This window comes from Hylobates moloch, unplaced genomic scaffold, assembly GCF_009828535.3.
Source record: "Hylobates moloch isolate HMO894 unplaced genomic scaffold, HMol_V3 SCAFFOLD_23, whole genome shotgun sequence".
Lineage (NCBI taxonomy): Eukaryota > Metazoa > Chordata > Mammalia > Primates > Hylobatidae > Hylobates > Hylobates moloch.
Window position 1 is genome coordinate 27,942,262 of NW_026652298.1, and position 18,360 is coordinate 27,960,621.

General features: G+C 42.3%; 1 protein-coding gene across 2 annotated transcripts in view; it reads left to right on the top strand.

The window, feature by feature from the left end:
• The window catches only part of PARN (poly(A)-specific ribonuclease), a 197,371-nt gene extending 179,218 nt beyond the window's left edge, over window positions 1–18,153 (top strand). Inside the window, exons 23-24 of one of the 2 annotated variants that reach the window (XM_032144568.2) lie at window positions 6,830–7,023; window positions 17,100–18,153. In XM_032144568.2, the coding sequence (XP_032000459.1) occupies window positions 6,830–7,023; window positions 17,100–17,155 (250 nt within the window). In that variant the 3' untranslated portion in view covers window positions 17,156–18,153. The remainder of the gene's footprint in view (window positions 1–6,829; window positions 7,024–17,099) is intronic. The other variant, XM_032144569.2, reaches the window with a different exon arrangement.
• Window positions 18,154–18,360: the final 207 nt, after the last annotated feature.

Genomic DNA, 18,360 nt, shown 5'->3' on the forward strand with positions numbered 1-18,360 from the left:
GAGTCAAACAAAAGACTAAATATTGTGTGATTTCATTCACATGAACTTCTGGAAAAGGCAAAACTACATAAATAGGACCGTAAGCAGGTTAATGGTTGCTGCGACAACGTGGATTGAGTGCAGAGTGACACGAGGAATCTTTTTAGGGAAAGGGCATTGTTCTGTATCTCAATTGTAGTAATAGTTACATGGTTATAAGCAATTCCCAAAGTTAACCAAACTGTACATTTAAAATAAGTGAATTCCATTGCATGTAAATAATACCCTAATTTAAAATGGGGAATATGTTCATGTGGCAGCTAGATTTTTGTTATTGCTTTATGGAAAAAGGTGTTTGTAGGGGTTTAAAAATATGGCCTTTCTATAAGCAAACAGTTCTTTCTACTAAAAGGAAAAAGTTACTGGAGATGTTTACCGTTGTGGAATTTGGTGGATAGTTGACAGTAACTTAGCTTTTAACAAAACACTAATCAGAGTTTAATGTTCAATTTTAACATACCAAGTTGTGTCTGTGACATTTTATTTTTTAATTAATCACCACTTCTTACAGTGGATTTAAATGTCCACTTCTTATGCATTATAAACTAGCTAACTTTGTACATTATAAATCTGTATGCAAAATGAGGTCATACAAATGGGAGATTGTTTTGCCTCTCATTTTACCTTTTGACGTTTAAAATCAGTTAATAAAAGAATGCCTCATCAACGTGCAGGTATTGAGAGTGCTACACACACACATGCACATACACATGCGTGCACAGCAGTACCTTCCAAATATATAAAGAATCACATTTGTAAAGGCAGTGTTACATATATCTGGTTTTTAATGTATAATTAAAATTCTTTCATTTAAAACTGTCGTAGTTATATGGGATATAATCACAGCTTTTATTTTTATTAGAGAATAGCAGGTCTTACATACATATAAATACAGAAACATTATATGAAATAAACTAATTCCACATATATCTGAGCGCTTTCTCAGGCAGGATGCCCAGTGACTATTAGCCTCTCCTAGGAAGCAAAAGACTTATTTGAGAGCAGAAACTACAGATTAGCGGTTAAGAAATATGCTGTAGGGCGGGTGCAGTGGTTCACGCCTGTAATCCCAGCACTTTGGGAGGCCGAGGCAGGCAGATCTCCTGAGGTCAGGATTTCAAGACCAGCCTGGCCAACATGGTGAAACCCTGTTTCTACTAAAAATACAAAAATTAGCTGGGAGGCTGAGGCACGAGAATCACTTGAACCAGGGAGATGGAGGTTACAGTGTATCAAGATCACACCACTACACTCCAGCCTGGGCAATGGAGCAAGATTCCATCTCTAAATAAATAAATAAAGTTGTAAATTAATTGAGAAACTGTTGAGGAAAATGCTTTGTAAACTTAAACGTTACATAGAAACAAGAACCCTGCAGAAGGACATCTGGCAGAGTCCCTGTTGCATAGCAGTCAGTTGTTTATGGAGAGGAGCATTACAGATGCACGGGTCTTGTTGGCCAAAAATACCATAATCTGTGGTTAGGATACAACCAATGTATTCTAGTAAGTGCCTTCAAAATCATTGCTTGCAGTTAATGCTAAAATTAATCAATTTCCATGTCCATAGACTAGCCACATGATGTTGAGATATGAAGTGGTTGTTGTCATTGTTGTTGTTGTTTGAGACAGGGTCTCACCCAGGCTGGAGTGCAGTGGGATGGTCATGGCTCACTGAAACCTCAAACTCCCAGACTCAAGCAATCCTCCTACCTCACCCTCCCAAATAGCCGGGACTACAGGCATGCCACCACTGTGCCTGGCTAATTTTTTGTGGTTTTTTTTTTTTTTTTTTTTTTTAGAGACGGGGTTTTGCCACATTGTCCAGGCTGTTCTTGAACTCCTGGGCTCAAGCAGTCCTCCCTCCTTGGCCTCCCTAAGTGTTGGGATTACAATTGTGAACCACCACACCTGGCCAAGAGAGGAGTTTTGACAAAACCATATTCCTGTAAAGACACAGGGAATTAACATTACCCCGGAAAGTTCCCTCATGTTCCACCAGTCAATCCCTACCTACCCTCCCATACCCACCATTCTTCTGAAATTTTTTCTCTGAAGATTAGTTTAGCCTTTTCTGGAATTTCATGTAAATGGGTTTATAAAATACCCACCCTTTCCTGTGAAGGCTTTATTCACTTAGAATGTTTGAGATTCATCTGTGTTGTTGGAGGTAACAGTAATTCATTTTTTAATTGCCGAATTATATTTCACTGTATGAATATAGTCCAGTTTATCCATTCTCCTGTTGATGCACTGCCCCTAGTTGCAGTTTATTATAAAAAATAAGATGAACGACTTAAAGTCCTCTTGAGACAGACAAGCAGAGTGTTATGGGAAGCATGGAAAGGAAAGAATAGTAAACAAGGATTGGGAACATTCCCGGAGGAGAGTGATGTTGAGCAGGAGGAGATGGGCAGTAGGGTCTTAGCATGAACGGTAACATTGAAATGGGCAGTGTGGGATGTATTTGGGCTGATAAACTTCTGGTGGGATGACAGGCATGTGGGAGAGTACGGACGATGGACTTCATTAGGTAAACCTATATAGTCTGCAGCTTGGCTGCCTAGTGAAAGATAGGCCAGGAAAGCAGATTGGGACCCAGATGATAGAGGATCCTGGATGCTGTGCCAAGCAGTTTAAATTTAGGTTTATAGTGGAGAGTCAGGGTTTTTCTTTCCCTTCCCTTTCCTTGTCTTACGTATTGATGTAGACTCATGGATTGCTATTTTTTTTTTCAATGATTCAGAATTTATTACTGCCCCCTAGTAAATTAGAGGGCACACGTTGTCCCAGATTTTCCCAGTGGGGGTCCTTTCAAGCTATTTCCTATTTCCCTGTGACATGCCTAAAAGTTTTTTACTTCTTGGTATTGCAAAATATTTTAGACTCATTTTATAATTTATCTCCCTTGAGCCTGGAATCAGCCACTTATTTCAGGAGCCCTGGTTCCTTTTAGTAGGGTATTAGAAACTAAGATCTGGACAGTAGATATGCTCATTGCTACTGTGGTGTCTCTGCTTCTATGTCCTTTCTGTAGACAGAGCTGTGAATTTTGTGCCTGGATAGATACAATTATCTGTCCCTGCATAAATATACATATATGTGTGTGTGTGTGTGTGTGTATACATAAATATGAACACATATACTCATACTTATTTTAGAAATCACAAGCCCAAACCCATATCTCCAATTTCAGTCTATCCTCAGAGGGTTCTTCCTTATCTTCCCTTATTCTAATATTTTTATGTCTGTCTGCCAGAAACATCAGCACATTTACTGATTTACCCATTGCTATCATGCAGCTAAGTGTTTTCAGAATTGCTTCACTCATTCTACTACAGAAGCAAACCTACTAAAGGGTTCAGGATTTGTTTGCAATTCTCTCCCACACCCTACTCAAGATTGGGCATACCAGGTTCATAAGTTGTTCGTTTGCACTTTGCTTTTTGCACATATTTTACTGGAAATCTTTCCATAATCATTTTCAGCTCTTTGAGATCTTCATTCTTTTTGGTAACTGCTTAGTAGTTCATTAATTGTATGTACTGTTGTGTATTCAACCAGTTTTTTATGCTTAGACATTTAGGTACTTTGCAGTATTTTGCAATTCCAAATAATGCTGTAATGAGTAACTTGTACATACATATTTTTGCATTGTAGGAGGTATATCTTCTAAATTCCTGAAAGTGTATGCAGTTTTGTTAGATACTGCCACATTCCCTCCATAAGAATAATTCATGCAATTTTGCATTCATACCAGTAATGTGAGAAAGGACCCATTTCCCCCAGTCTACTAATGGAGTATATTATCAAGCTTTTGAAGGTTTTTGCCGGTCTAAAAACCTAGTGGGTGAGAAGTGATATTTCAGTGTTGTTTTATTTTGCATTATGAATGGAGTTGAACATCTTTTCATGTGTTTAAGGAGTGTGTGTAATGAGCTGTTTATTCATAGCTTTTCAGTTTTCTGTAGGACTTTTGGTCTTTCTTTTTCTCTTCAAGTTTGAGTTATAATTTGTTAGAGACGTTAACCCTTTATCTGTGATACATGTTGCAGGTATTTCCTCCTGGTTTGTCATTTGTCTTGGCTCACGTTATTTATTGCCCTGCAAAAGATGTTTACATCTATGAGGTCACATTTGTAAATCCTTTATTATGTCTGGATTGTGAGACATGGCAAGAAAACTTTTTCTACACCTAGATTTTGGAGGCATTCACCTGTGTTTTCTTTTAGTACCTGTAAAGTTGCCTTTTTTGCATTTAGATATCTAATCCATTAGGCATTTATTCTTTTATCTGGTGTGAGGAATGGCTCTAATTTTATCCTTTTCTGCTTGTCCCAACACCATTATTTTAAAGTCCATATATGCCCCAGTATTTAGAGATACCACTGTTATCATACAGTAGATTTCTATATACTGTTGGGGCTATTTCTAGACTTTGTATTTCACAGAGTATTTTTAATGCCTGTGGTTCTAGCTGAGTTTTCATTAAACATTCATGTATGTCTCAGAGGCTACCAGGTTCCTGAATTTACAGTGCAAAGGAATTTCTAGGCCTCTTCCCCTTTCGTGATGGAAGAACCCTTATTATCTTCTCATACTTCCTGAATTTTCTGAAATCAGCCGAACTTTTTCTAGTCTTTAAAAAATCTTCTTAAAGGTATTATCAGTTTTTAAACAGGAAACTTTAGCATACAATTTTAAAAGCCACCCCCCTGCCCCGCCAAAACATTACCATTAATATCCTCCCTTATAGTCCCTCAATTAGATGTTTCAGAAAGCTGTCTATAATAGACATGAAAAAGAGGACAAATGAAAGGCTAGCCAGCCAGTCATAGGAGGAAGAGTGCTCCAGCCTTTTCTGCTTCCCATGCCTTAGAGAACCACCAGGAAGTCAGTGTGTTCTTCTCCTCTGTCCCCTGAGTGTACTATCAAGTGCAGTTGGCAGATTCAGGGAAGATGTTGAGTGCAGGAATAATGTGGAGGAACTTGAATATTTAGGTAGCCAGAGTTTTTTATATGGAACATTTTAAACTATTCACTTCCTGGCTGGGCATGGTGGCTCACGCCTGTAATCCCAGCACTTTGGGAGGCCGAGGAGGGCAGATCACTTGAGGTCCGTTGTTCCAGACCAGCTTGGCCAACATGGTGAAACCTCACCTCTACTAAAAATACAAAAATTAGCAGAGGCTGGGCGTAGTGACTCAAGCCTGTAATCCCAGCACTTTGGGAGGCCAAGGTGGGTGGATCACGAGGTCAGGAGTTCGAGACCAGCCTGGCCAACACGGTGAAACCTCGTCTCTACTAAAAATACAAAAATTAGCCAGACTTCGTGGCGCATACCTGTAATCCTAGCTACTCAGGAGGCTGAGACAGGAGAATTGCTTGAACCCAGGAGGCGGAGGTTGCAGTGAGCTGAGATTGTGCCACTGCACTCCAGCCTGGGGGACAGAGCGAGACTCTGTCTCAGGAAAAAAAAAAAAAAATTAGCCAGGCATGGTGGCAGATGCCTGTAATCCCAGCTACTTGGGAGGCTGAAGCAGGAGAATCACTTGAACCCAGGAGGCGGAGGCTACAGTGAGCCGAGATCGCACCACTGCACTCCAGCCTAGGTGACAGAGCAAGACCGTGTCTCAAAAATAATTAGATAGGTAGGTAGGTAGGTAGGTAGATAGATAGATAGATAGATAGAGAGATAGATAGATAGATAGATAGGTAGGTAGATAGATAGATAGATAGATAGATAGATAGATAGATAGATAGATAGATAGATAGATAGATAGATAGATAGATAGATAGATAGATAGATAGATAGATAGGTAGGTAGATAGATAGATAGACAGACAGACAGACAGACAGATAGATAGATAGATAGATAGATAGATAGATAGATAGATAGATAGATAGATAGATTAGATAGATAGATAGATAAAATTTAAAAGCACCCATCTCCTAGGAAAAGCTGGTAGGATCATTTTATCTCTCTCACTCCCCACCCTCACCATGTGCTTGAATGGCCTCTCCTAAATAGAATGCCTTGAATTTATTTGAGGCTTTTCATAACTTGGGGGCCATAATAAAAAAAATCTCTAAGACCCATTTAGAGGAGAAAGGACTCACTGGCCATGTGGACACTGTTTTTATCTAGTTATATTTCAGGGAACATTTTCTTAAGGAAAAATCAGGACACATAATCTGATTTAATTCAATATGTCAAATCCTATAAAGCTTTCAAAATGAAACCAGATTTAATTATACATTTAAGAAGTCATCTTTTTGGAAAGGAAGAGGATTACATGAAGGTGGGGTATGCTCTGTAACTATATCCAAGTTTTAAGCAGTGGGATAGCAGACTGATTGAAGAATTCTTCAGTTCTGCTGTTTATCCATTAGGCAGTAATGAAGGGAATAATGCCATCTTCTGATTTAATGTAATCAAAACTATTATTTCATTATAGTATCTCTACTATTCTACTATTCTGTTACAATAGTTTTATCAAAATAGAGACTAGGAACTTTGCAGATTTGTTCTTGAGCACTCAGATCAGCTTAAATTTGTATATATCTATTTACAAGCATGATTTAGGACTTTTTTCTAAATAAGCTTGTTATAGGTAAACTTTCAGACTTCAGTTCATAATAAAGTCTTTAATTTTTACACACAGGCAGCAGCTGCCCATGTTGATGGCTGGCTGAGTGTTAATAGAATTAAGAGTATTAAAATATTTTTATAGACTAGTCTTCCTGTAACTCTCAGCACCTTTTATGTTGTTCCACTTTTTGCATTTCAGTTTTACAGCTCCCAGCACAGTAGGAAAGAGAAATTTGAGTCCTAGTCAAGAGGAAGCTGGCCTGGAGGACGGAGTGTCAGGGGAGATTTCCGACACTGAGCTTGAGCAGACCAATTCCTGTGCAGAGCCCCTCTCAGAGGGAAGGAAAAAGGCCAAGAAATTAAAAAGAATGAAGAAGGAGCTTTCTCCAGCAGGTTTGTATTGGATCTTGCCGAAGTTCTGGGGCCGTGGACTGTTTAAATGCTCTAGAAACTCCTATTTTGGGGGAGAAATTATAGCAAGGCTTCACTTGGTGGCAAAGCCCATGTAGTCTTCCACCAGAGCAGATATTTTTAGGATCAATTTAATTTAATTTGAGGAATCCTAAAAAGCTCTGGCTCGGGTAGCATAAGGCCTGGGGGGTCTCCTTGTTAAAGATGGCTAGTCTATTTTGGTAATCTCTCTCTCCTCCGTGGTGTAGAGGTTTTGCTGATGTGTTTAAAGCAGCCTCAATATTTAAAATGTGCATTTAAATGTGCACAGAGGCCCCTCCTATATGTTATTTTCAGTAGCAGAGTTTTCACTGTTTCCAGCAAAACCCCGAGGCAACCTGGATTTCTCTCCTAAGCAGAATTATATAAGAAGCAAAGGAAACAGGAAATTAGCACCTGTTGAGAGCCTACTACATGCTAGATACTGTAGTAGGAGCCATTTCTCTCCTTATTTCATTTAATTTTCACCGCAGCCCTGAGGTGGGAATCATCATCCTTATTTGATGAAGCAGATGCCTGGGCTCAGGGAGGCTAAGTGTGCAGGGCCGTGCTGCACTTAAGAAGCACAGCCGAAAGGCAGGAATCCCATGTCTTCTCCACCCCACAGACGTGCCTCACTCAGCCCTTCGTGCACACATGCCACACAGGGCCACAGCAAGAGGCCAGAAGGCATCTTGTCAGTCAGCACATGGAAAAGGCCGTTCCCTGCTGCTGGGGGCGGTCCAGCAAGGCAGCAGTCACAGTGACAGTAATCATAGTCACTTCTTATTGAGTGCTTATTACTGGGGCCAGGACAATGCTTAATGTGTAACTGAAATTCTTTCATTTAAATCCTTGAGACAGTCATCATTATCCATTTTACGGTTAAGAAAACGGAGGCCCAAAGGGTTATTTGAGTTGCCCAAAGTCCCAGAGCCATTCAGTCTGTCCTACAAGAAAGCTGGTGAGGCCAGGCTCGGTGGCTCACGCCTGTAATCCCAGCACTTTGGGAGGCCAAGACGGGCGGATCACTTGAGGTCAGGAGTTCGAGACCAGCATGGCCAACATGGCAAAACCACGTCTCTACTAAAAATACAAAAATTAGCCAGGTGTGGTGGCACATGCCGGTAGTCCCGGCTACTTAGGAGACTGAAGTGGGGGACTGCCTCAGCCCAGGGAGGTCAAGGCTACAGTGAGCCAAGATCGTACCACTGTACTCCATCCTGGGCAACAGAGTGAGACCCTGTCTCACATACACACTGACAAAAGAAAGCGAATCTTTTAACCAAGGTTATGTGTCGAGAGACACTGACCCAGACACAATTATAATCATTCTCCTTTGTCTCACATCGTGACAGTTGTCACGGTTAGCAGAACTAACAATCAAATCAAAGGAAAGTAGTAGTCAAGTGGTGGAACTTGATTCATACCCAAGCTGTGAATTCACTGTTTTAATTAATCCCCTTTTGCATGTGGCCCGATCTGACTGTGGGGGGTTTTCTGAATCTCATTGATATTAATGAAATCAGACAAGTAGCAAAAATGTCACATATGCTTTTTGTACATTATGCTGAAGCTGAATTTCAGCAGAAAACTTAAACTCATGTTTGAAGCCTGGATTGGATGTTTTAGCTGTCTCCTTGACTCTGGGTGTCTCTCTTTACTTACCTCCTCTCCTTTCCCTGAATCAACTATTGGAGGGGGCCAGGCATGGTAGCTCACAACTATAATCCCACCACTCTGAGAAGCTGAAGCAGGAGGATGGCTTGAGCCCAGGAGTTTGAGACCAGCCTGGGCAATATAGTGAGACCTTTTCTCTACAAAATAAATAAATAAATAAATAAATAAATAATTAATATTAAATATTAGCTGCACGGGCCTGTAGTCCCAGGTACTCAGGAGGCTGAATCGGGAGGATCGGTTGAGCGCAGGAGTTTTGACTGCAGTGAGCTATGATCGCATCACTGCACTCCAACCTGGGGGACACTGCGAGACCTTGTCTCAAGAAAAAAATGAAAGAAAAAGTATTGGAGAAGTTTTTCATCTGTAGCATCCTTAGTCTTCAAATTTCATACATTTATTACCACTGTCATGTTTCATGTGCTCAACAAATGTTAAAATAATGAATGTCAGCATGATTTCTAGAGATCGTACTGAGCAGGATTTAGAGGGGCAGGGGGTTTCCCCACTTGTATTCCTGTCCTTCATATCTGTCTTTTCTGGATTTTTTTAGTTTATTACTTCTCAGGGACAAGCTTTTCATTTTTCCCCTCTATATCAGCATAATCTGAAAAATATTAAAATTAAAATAACTAATAATAGACTGCATTAATAGATTAGTTCCTTTTATAGCTTTCATCATTTTAAGTGAAAACTTTCTATAAGTTATTTAGGGTTTTGAATTTATAATACTGTAATTAAAATAAGGGTTTTTTTTCTCCCATTGACAGTAAAATTGTCACTGCCACAAGATTTGAGCTAAAAAAAAAATTGTAGATTTTGTACTTCTTTGTCAGCGCTGCCAAAAAAAAGAGAGAGAGAGAAAGAGACATCTTGACAACTTTTAATTGAATCAGAGAACTTGAGTGAATCGAGCTTTCTTCTGGAGCACCATTCATCGAGCAAGACCCCTGACGGTGCCAGGTGGAAACTTAATGGATCCTTTCCACCTGGTTTGTTTTCAGTGTTTAATCCTATTAGTATCAGCAGGATGTCGGTTAGGATATCAGGTGTGGAACCCGTGGAATCAACCAATTTGGCTTGCTCATTTACTTTAATAAGGTCCCATAATGAGTGAGAGTACAAAGTTCAAGCCCTGTTAAGGGTCTGCATTAAACTCTCAGAAGTATTTAGAGTGTGCCAGGAGCCGCGAGGGTCTGGTTCGGGTGGTGGCGGGAACTGTATTAGAATGCTAGGCACCGCGCAACGAAGTCTGTCCAACCCAAAACGGTGCTGAGGCGTTGAGTCTGAGCTCTGGTACTCAGAAAAGCATCTCAGCGGGTACTCAACAGATCGTCAGGGGCTTGGGGGCCCAGCACTGGCAGTGAGGGCATGAAAGTCATAAAAGATAGGGCACTACCTGTGGGTATTTTCTGTTCTCCAAGGAGGAAGTAGCAAAAATTAGGACACAGGAATATCCTATGTTGTAGCAATCCCAGAACAACTGGTGCTCAACAAATACCACACAAAACAAATTTTTAAAAATTTAATCTCGCCAGGTACAGTGGCTCATGCCTATAATCCCAGCACTTCTGGAGGGCGAGGCGGGCAGATCACCTGAGGTCAAGAGTTCAAGACCAGCCTGGCCAACATGGCGAAACCCCGTCTCTACTAAAAATACAAAAATTAGCCTGGCATGGTGGTGCACACCTGTAATCCCAGCTACTCGGGAGGCTGAGGCAGGAGAATCGCTTGAACCAGGGAGGCGGAGGTTGCAGTGAGCTGAGATCTTGCCATTGCACTCCAGCCTGGGTTACAAGAGCAAAACTCCATCTCAAAAAAAAAAAAAAAATGTAATCTGTTTATATCTGTTCTTTTTCTTTTAATTTTTTTCTTGACCCAAGCATGTGAACTCATAGTATACATTTTGATATCAAAGATACACTAAGAATTAAGTACTAGACCTAATCCCAGATAACAAAATGACATAAATAGTGGAAGAAAGGACTATTTATTGGGTTTATACTATTAGACAGCATGCTAGGAACATCCTTTATTGTCTTGTCTAGACCTTTTAAACATGCAGTAAGGTGCAGATACTCTTTCCCAGTTGTACAGAGGAAACTGAGGCTTAGAGTTGCAGACTTGAAAGTATCTAACTGACATGTGGGAGGCTGGGGAAACTCATCCAGACTTTAGAGGAAATGAAGGATTCATCACACAGGTGAGTGTTTCTTGCAGCTGTTCTAGATCAGAAACAATTACCAATCTAGACTTTCATGTGATAAAGTCATTCAGTAGAAATCCAAGCGGGCTGGGCATGGTGGCTCACGCTTTATTCCACCACCTTGGGTCAGGAGTTCAAGACCAGCCTGGCCAACATGGAGAAACTCTGTCTCTACTAAAAATACAAAAATTAGCTGGGAATGGTGGTGCTCCCAGCTACTTGGGAGGCTGAGGCAGGAGACTCTTGAGCCCGGGAGGCTGAGGTTGCAGTGAGCCCAGATGGCGCCACTGCACTCCAGCCTGGGTGACAGAGCAAGACTCCAAGACTGTGCCTCAAGAAACAGAGACAGAGAGGAAGGAGGGAGGGAGGGAAAGCTAAGTAACCACTCTCCTTCAGGGCTTCTAGTTTATGTATATACTATGTACTCAGCAAATATTTTTCTCTTAAGTGTGGTTGTTTCGATCCTATTTTCAGGAGGTGAATGTACAGTGTAAGTCACCTCCTTTTCTGTTGATATGACTGTGTTGATTGGTAGTGCCAGCCACTTTCCATCCGAGCAGTTCTAGGTACATACTTAGTTGGTACGCTAAGGAAAACTATTCTGCATGCCATTAATGCTGGAATAAAATGTCTTTAGGAAGTGTGGCTGTTTTCCCAGGTCATGTTTAATTGAAGGATTTCTGTCACATACTTGTTCTTGTTGATGTGTTCCTGGGGCCTGCAGAAACGCTGCCCACCCCCTCACTTCTCTGGAAAATCTCAGGGCCGCATGGATGGTCTGATGCTGCCCGGGCTGACCATTCTGAAAATACTGCTGGCTGGTCCCTAGCAGCAGGTTCCATCAGCACCTTAGTTAGACGGTGATTACAGAGGCATGCCCAAAGGAGATAGATGGACTATTCCTGGTTATTTTTTGTCCTGTAAATAGAGACATTGTTCAAAGTCTTTTTTCCCCTAACATTTAAAACAACACATTAGGCCTTTTAAGTGTTTGCCAAAGAACCTGGAGTTTTATTGGAGTCTTGACTAACCTGCTGAACTTTTCAAGCTGAAACCCTGAGGGTTACAGTATAAAAATTTAGAACCTACTTAGAGCAGCAGTCTCCTCATGCTGTTACTGGTCTCATTAAAGTCAGAAACAAGATCTACAGCTGCTGCTGTGGGTCACCTGAGAGACCAGGCTGAGGCAGCCGAGCGACCTCCCAAGGAGTCTTTTAATTACTATGTTCAAGTGTGGTTTGCAGTGAACGTGGCGAAGGAGGTGTGGGCTGCTGTGCAGTAAGGCAGAGGCAGGGCACTCAGTGCGCATTTGTGCCCTCCCTGTTCCTCCTGGCAACTCCAGGATGTCATCAGCCTTGCAGGGAGGGGGCTCACCTTCTTAGTGTGGGAAACCGGCCCCAGGGCATACCCCCTTGAGCATTTCCTAGTTAGAAACTTGTGTGCAGCTTCCCAAAGGACCTTCCTCTGTACAGATGTCCACTCTGTGGAAGAGGATACAATGGGAAGCTTCCAGTGTCCTGTGCGGCTTCTTAGATTCCGTTTGGGATTCACCTGGAAAAAGCAATGCCTTATTACCCCTTCAAGTTTCTCCATTTCAACTCCAGTTAGGTAAAGGGGAGAAAAGCAGAAATATTCACCTTTTGTGTTCCCCATCTTTTAATTTTTTGTTGTTTTGGTTAATAAAAATAACGTACTCAGCATGAGAATTTGGAAAATGCAGAAAAATAGAAGACAGTTAAGCCCCCAGCCCCCCGACTTGATGCTGTGGTAACAAGCATTCTTGTTCTGTGGCCAATGTCATACCCTGTATGCAGCTTGTATCCTGCCTTTTCCCCTTTTAGAAACTCTTGGCCAAATAATCTTAACTATAAGCATAGTATTTCATATTAAAATTTTGTTGATTTTCATTTAAAACATTGTTTTTAGTATCTTTTGCCAGGTCAGCTTCAATAAGATATAATTGTACCCAATGAAAGTCATCACTTTCAGGTATAAAATTTGATGAGTTTTGACATCTGTGTACAGTCATGTAACCACCACTATGATCAAGATATAGAACTCCATCACTCCAGAAATTTCCCTCATGCCCCTTTGGAGTTGATCCTTCCCCCAACCCCCACACAGATCCCAGCAGCCATTGGTCTTCTTTCTGTCCCTGCGATTTTGTCTTTTCCAGAATGTCATATACCCGGAATCATGCGATAGTTAGCCTTCTGAGCCTTTCATTTAACTTCTTTCATTTAGCATGATGCATTTGCGATTTGTGGTGGTGCGTGTATCCTCAGTTCACTCCGTTTTACTGCTAAGTAGTAGTTCACTGTATGCAGGTATCACTATTTATCCATCACCCAGGGGAAAGACATTTAGATTGTTGCCAGTTTTTGGCAATCAAGAATCAAGCTGCTATAAATATTTATGTACAGGTTTTTGTATGAATTAAGTTTTCATTTTCTTTGGGTAAATATCTAGGAGTGGGATTGCTGGGTCATATGGTAACTGTATATTTAACTTCATAAGAAATTGATACACTCTTTTCCAAAGTGGCGTCACCATTTTGGATTTCCCCCAGCGGTATACAAGGCTTCGGCTCACTCTGCACCTTCACCAGTACTTGATATTGATACACACCCCTTTTGCTTGCTTGTTCAGCAGTTCTAATGGGTATATAGTGGTATCTCATTGTGGCTTTGGTTTTTATTTCCCTAATGACTAATAAGCATCTTTTCCTGTGATTTTTTGCCATCCGGATCTCTTTTCATTTTTTCCCTTTTTTCTAGGGTTGTTTATTTTCTGACTGCATTTTGAGAGTCCTTTATAGATTCTGGATACAAGTCCTTTTAAGCATTTTACAAATATATTCTTCTAGATTGGTTTTTCTTTTCATTTTGTTGGTGGTGGTGGTAGTGGTTTGTTGTTGTTGTTGTTGTTGTTTTCGAGACAGAGTCTTGCTTTGTCGCCCAGGCTGGAGTGCAATGGCACGATCTTGGCTCACTGCAACCTCTGCCTCCCGGGTTCAAGCGATTCTCCTGCCTCAGCCTCCTGAGTAGCTGGGATTACAGGCGCCTGCCACCACGCCCAGCTAATTTTTGTACTTTTTTAGTAGAGACGGGTTTCACCATGTTGGCCAGGCTGGTCTCGGACACCTGACCTCGTGATCCACCGGCCTCGGCCTCCCAAAGTGCTGGGATTACAGGCATGAGCCCCTGCAGCCAGCCTCTTTTCATTATTTTAACAGTGTCTTTTGAAGAGTGGAAGTTTTAAATTTTGATGAAGTCCAGTTTATCAGATTTTTCCCCTTGGATTTTGCCTTTGGTGTCATATCTAAAAAATCTTTGCGTAACTCTAAGTTGCAAATATTTTCTTCTGTGTTTTCTTCCAGAAGTTTTACGGTTTTAGGTTTTACAATTAAAATGTACAATTCAAGTTAATCTTTGTATATAATGCAAGCTATGGATTAAGGTCCACTGTAGCAAGAGGCAGATGTTCTTAAGTATCTCCCTCCCTCCCTTCGTCCCTCCCTCCCTCTCTTCTTTCCTTCCCTCCCTCCCTCTTTTTTTTTTTAGACAGTTTCTCTCTGTCACCCACCCAGGCTGGAATGCATTAGCACTATTACAGCTCGCTGCAGCCTTGATATCCTGGGCTCAGGTGATCCTCCCACCTCAGCCTCCTAGGTAGCTGGGACCACAGGTGTGTGCCACCACACCTGGCAGATTTTTAAATTTTTTGTAGAGGCAGGGTCTCCCTGTGTTGCCCAGGCTGGTCTCAAACTCCTGGGCTCAAGCATTCCCTCATCAGCCTCCTAAAGTACTGGGATTACAGGCATGAGCCACCACACACAGCCAAGTATCCGTTTAAAAAGAAAAGTTGTTCCTAAATGATTCCTTACACTCCAGTAAAACAGGGCTGTGAACATGAGTTCTGTGGAAAGCTGACCGTAGCTGCTGCTTTTTAAAAACCATACCTTCTTATCCGCCAGTTTTGAGACTGGCCTTTTCTTGATGTACAGCTCTCCCTTTCTGGAAGGTGCTGGAAAGAACACTGTTAGTGGCCTTCATTTCCCCTCTGGTCCGGGTCTCCTGTAGATGGCTCCTACAGTTCTGGCCCCTCTGTACACATCATTGTCGCTCAGCAGCTGCACAGGTAGACAGTGAAAACTAGCATCTTTTAAATTATAGACTGTTGGCTTCCTGGGGAACAGCCATGTTCCATGTTGGGTCAGCTTATTGATAAGGGGAAGAGACCTAGCATTTATTAAAAACTTACCTAGCAACTTTGCTGTATCACAGAAGTCCTATACAGCATAAAATAGTACTAGGTCCATCTTAGTCGAAGCAGTGAGACCTGTTCAAGGTCATCCAGCTAGTAAAATGGTCCAACTTGACTTGCCTTACTCCAGAACTTTTTGCTTATTCCATTATTTCCTTTTAGCTCTTCATGGAACCACTTCCTGTGTGTCTGATGGCTCACTGTGCACTCACACACACACCCCAACTAATGGCAGGTGCAGATTGGCAGGTGCAGATTACAAGTATTGCAGTGCAGTTGCTTTTAGCAATTTGTCTTCCTTTTTCCTCTGAACTGGATTTAATTTACTTCAGTTCCCCATATTTGGCATTGTAGCTTTTACCTTTAGCAGGGCTAATTGGCTACTGCAATATTTCTTTCATATGTGAATTATAAAAGTGCCCTTAATGGATGTTTCTTTTCATACAGTTAGGTGTTTATTGTATCAGTGTGTGACTGGGAAGGCCAGGCTAGCTGCAGGTTATCACAGGCCCCTTGCAGTACTTCACTGGACCCCATGAGTCCTTTTCAGTGGATCATCTCTTGCCCATCTTCACTTCTCCGGAGTGGTCTCGCCATCTTTACTGGGAGTGCCAGAACGTGCCTGTTCAGAGCGATGAGACCCAGGGCAGAAAGATTCCGGTTACTCTTTCCCGGTCTCCTCATCCTAACTCCCTGGATCTTATCACAGTAAATGATCAGAAGTGGAAATTCTCATGTTAGCTGAAATTCTCTTCATGTTTTTTCTTATGTTTAGACCTCGTTATCTTTAGGCATCCCTGTTACTGATGATAACCACTCTGAACTCAGTGATATGATTCCCTAGTTTGTAAGACACTGAACCCGCTCCATATTTAAAAGTTATTTCCCATTGGAGGTATCATCAAAGACTTCTCTCCCTTTCTAAAATCTTGGTGTTAGCAGCTAGAAGAGAGACTGCCAGTTTTCCTCGCCAGCTCTACTTTATGACTTAATGCATGGCACCACTTGTGCAGCTGACACCTGGTTGGGCCACACTTTCCATTATGAACATGCTCTTTCCTGACTTCCCTCACATTCATTGAAGTCCAGTCCCAGCTCAGTTGCTGGCCGCGGCTGCTCCTATTGTACAAAGTGGCATGAATAAAAAAGAAAGGCTTCTGACACTGGGGTGAAACGTTTGTCACTGAAGAGATCTTTTCAATCCAAGAAGAGGACCCCGGCGAGCTTCGCCGAAGTTGGAAAAAGCTGCAACCTTCTTTTGCCCCTGTTGAGATATTGGAACCCCCACTGGTTGGCTTCCCTCTGCCCTACAGCTGCCCACCTGAGATTTCTCTCCTAGGCAGATCCACAGCACAGCACAGAGAAACTCAGTTTCCAGGGACTTTGGCAGGGATCTTGGTGCTGTGGGAGGATTCAGACCTCATCTCAGCCATTTGCTAGCTCTGTACATCTGGTCATATTACCCCACTTCTCTCAATCTGTTCTTGCATCTGTAAAATGGGGTAGTGTTACCACCTTGGTGGGCTTTTAATGAAGATTATATGAATTAAATGCCCACTGTATTGCCGGCAAAGAATCCAGCATGGTGCTCAGTGAGGAATACTGTGCATGGCTACAGTTTAACTTGTGTGAAATAAATAGATAGATGCTGGAGGCAGGGAGGTGCTTCCTCCACCCGCCCTGTGATGTTTCTGTGGTTTCACCTTCCCATGCTGGGCACTGCCCTCCCTAGACAAGACTTGTCTGTGGACTCTTTCCAGCGCAGCTGTTTAGCCAGACGCTGGCCCCGTCTGCAGCTGTCACAGGCCCTCTGTCTCTCTGCTGGTCGTGTCTTGCTCTCCTCAAGGTGCCGTCCTGCTGTTCATATTGTTTCATTCTTTCCCACCAGGAAGCATCTCGACGAACAGCCCTGCCACACTCTTTGAAGTACCTGACACATGGTAACCAAGACCTGAGGGCAGCAAACCGCTGGTGCTGTCGCTGTGAGCAAGAGCCGGCTGGCACATTTGGAAGCCATACTGTATTTAACTTAATCAAATGTGGTATGGGAGGGGTTGGAAACCAAGTTGTCTCCTGGGGGGGAAAGAAAACAGGTTTTATTTTTGTGGCTGTGGTTTTTTTCCCTTTTTAATCTAACTGCCTGTTGACGTTGACACTCATCACGGTTGTAGGCTGTTATGAATGTGTACATGCTTAACCAGTGAATTCCATGTTGCTCATGTGAGGCCTTTCCTGTCATGACCCAATGTGCTTAAGAACCTGCCTGATGGGGTCAGCTGTGAAATCTGCAAAAAGAGCTGACGTTCCGGCTGCTGTGATCATGAATTTGGGGGTGTACTCTCCTGCCTGTGCATCTTCTCGCGCTGAGATTTTGAGGCGGTTTTGCAGCCCTCGGTTAGTCTCCCAGTGGAGAAATCGGTTGTGCCTCCCTGCTTCCCACCATAGCTGCCTGAAAACATGACGCTCTCAAGCTTGTCCTTCCATCAGGAAGATGTCCACTCACGCCCACCCATGAGGGGGCTTGCCGTATGCCCTGGCCTTTGGGCATATTTGTGTAGAGTTCCTTTCTCCTAAGACGTGAGTTTCTCATGGGGGATGTACGAGTAAAAAGGTTAACTTCTGTTCTTATGTGTGGCGCTGTGTTCACTTTCCAGAGTCTCTGTTCGTTTGTTTGGATGGCAGTCTCGGGGTACGGCAGCGTGTGTGCGTACGTGTGTGTGTGTGTGTGTGTGTGTGTGTGTGTGTGAAATCGTGCAAATCTACAACATATCCCAGCCCATTCTCCGTTGAAACAGATCACAGCAACAACAAACGCTCATGGCGCTGCTTCGCTCCACCCGCTTCAGATAGATCATTCTTAGATATTTCACATTTTTGTATGGTGGAAATAAAAATGAAAAGTGTATTTCCTAAAGATGAAAATTAAAGACATTTTCATAGGACTCTGGCTTTCTCCTCTCTTTTTTTTAATAAGTGAATGATGTTTTCGCTCTCTAGTAATACACAGATAAATTTCACACTCCTAAAAAATCTGCTAAGCCACTAAGGCTGATGTTCATGGATTTTTTTTCTTTTTCTTTTTACCCCTAACTGCTGTACCTGCCACGATGGGTCAGCTCCTCAGTGCCGAGCTGAGCCCTGGTGGTAAG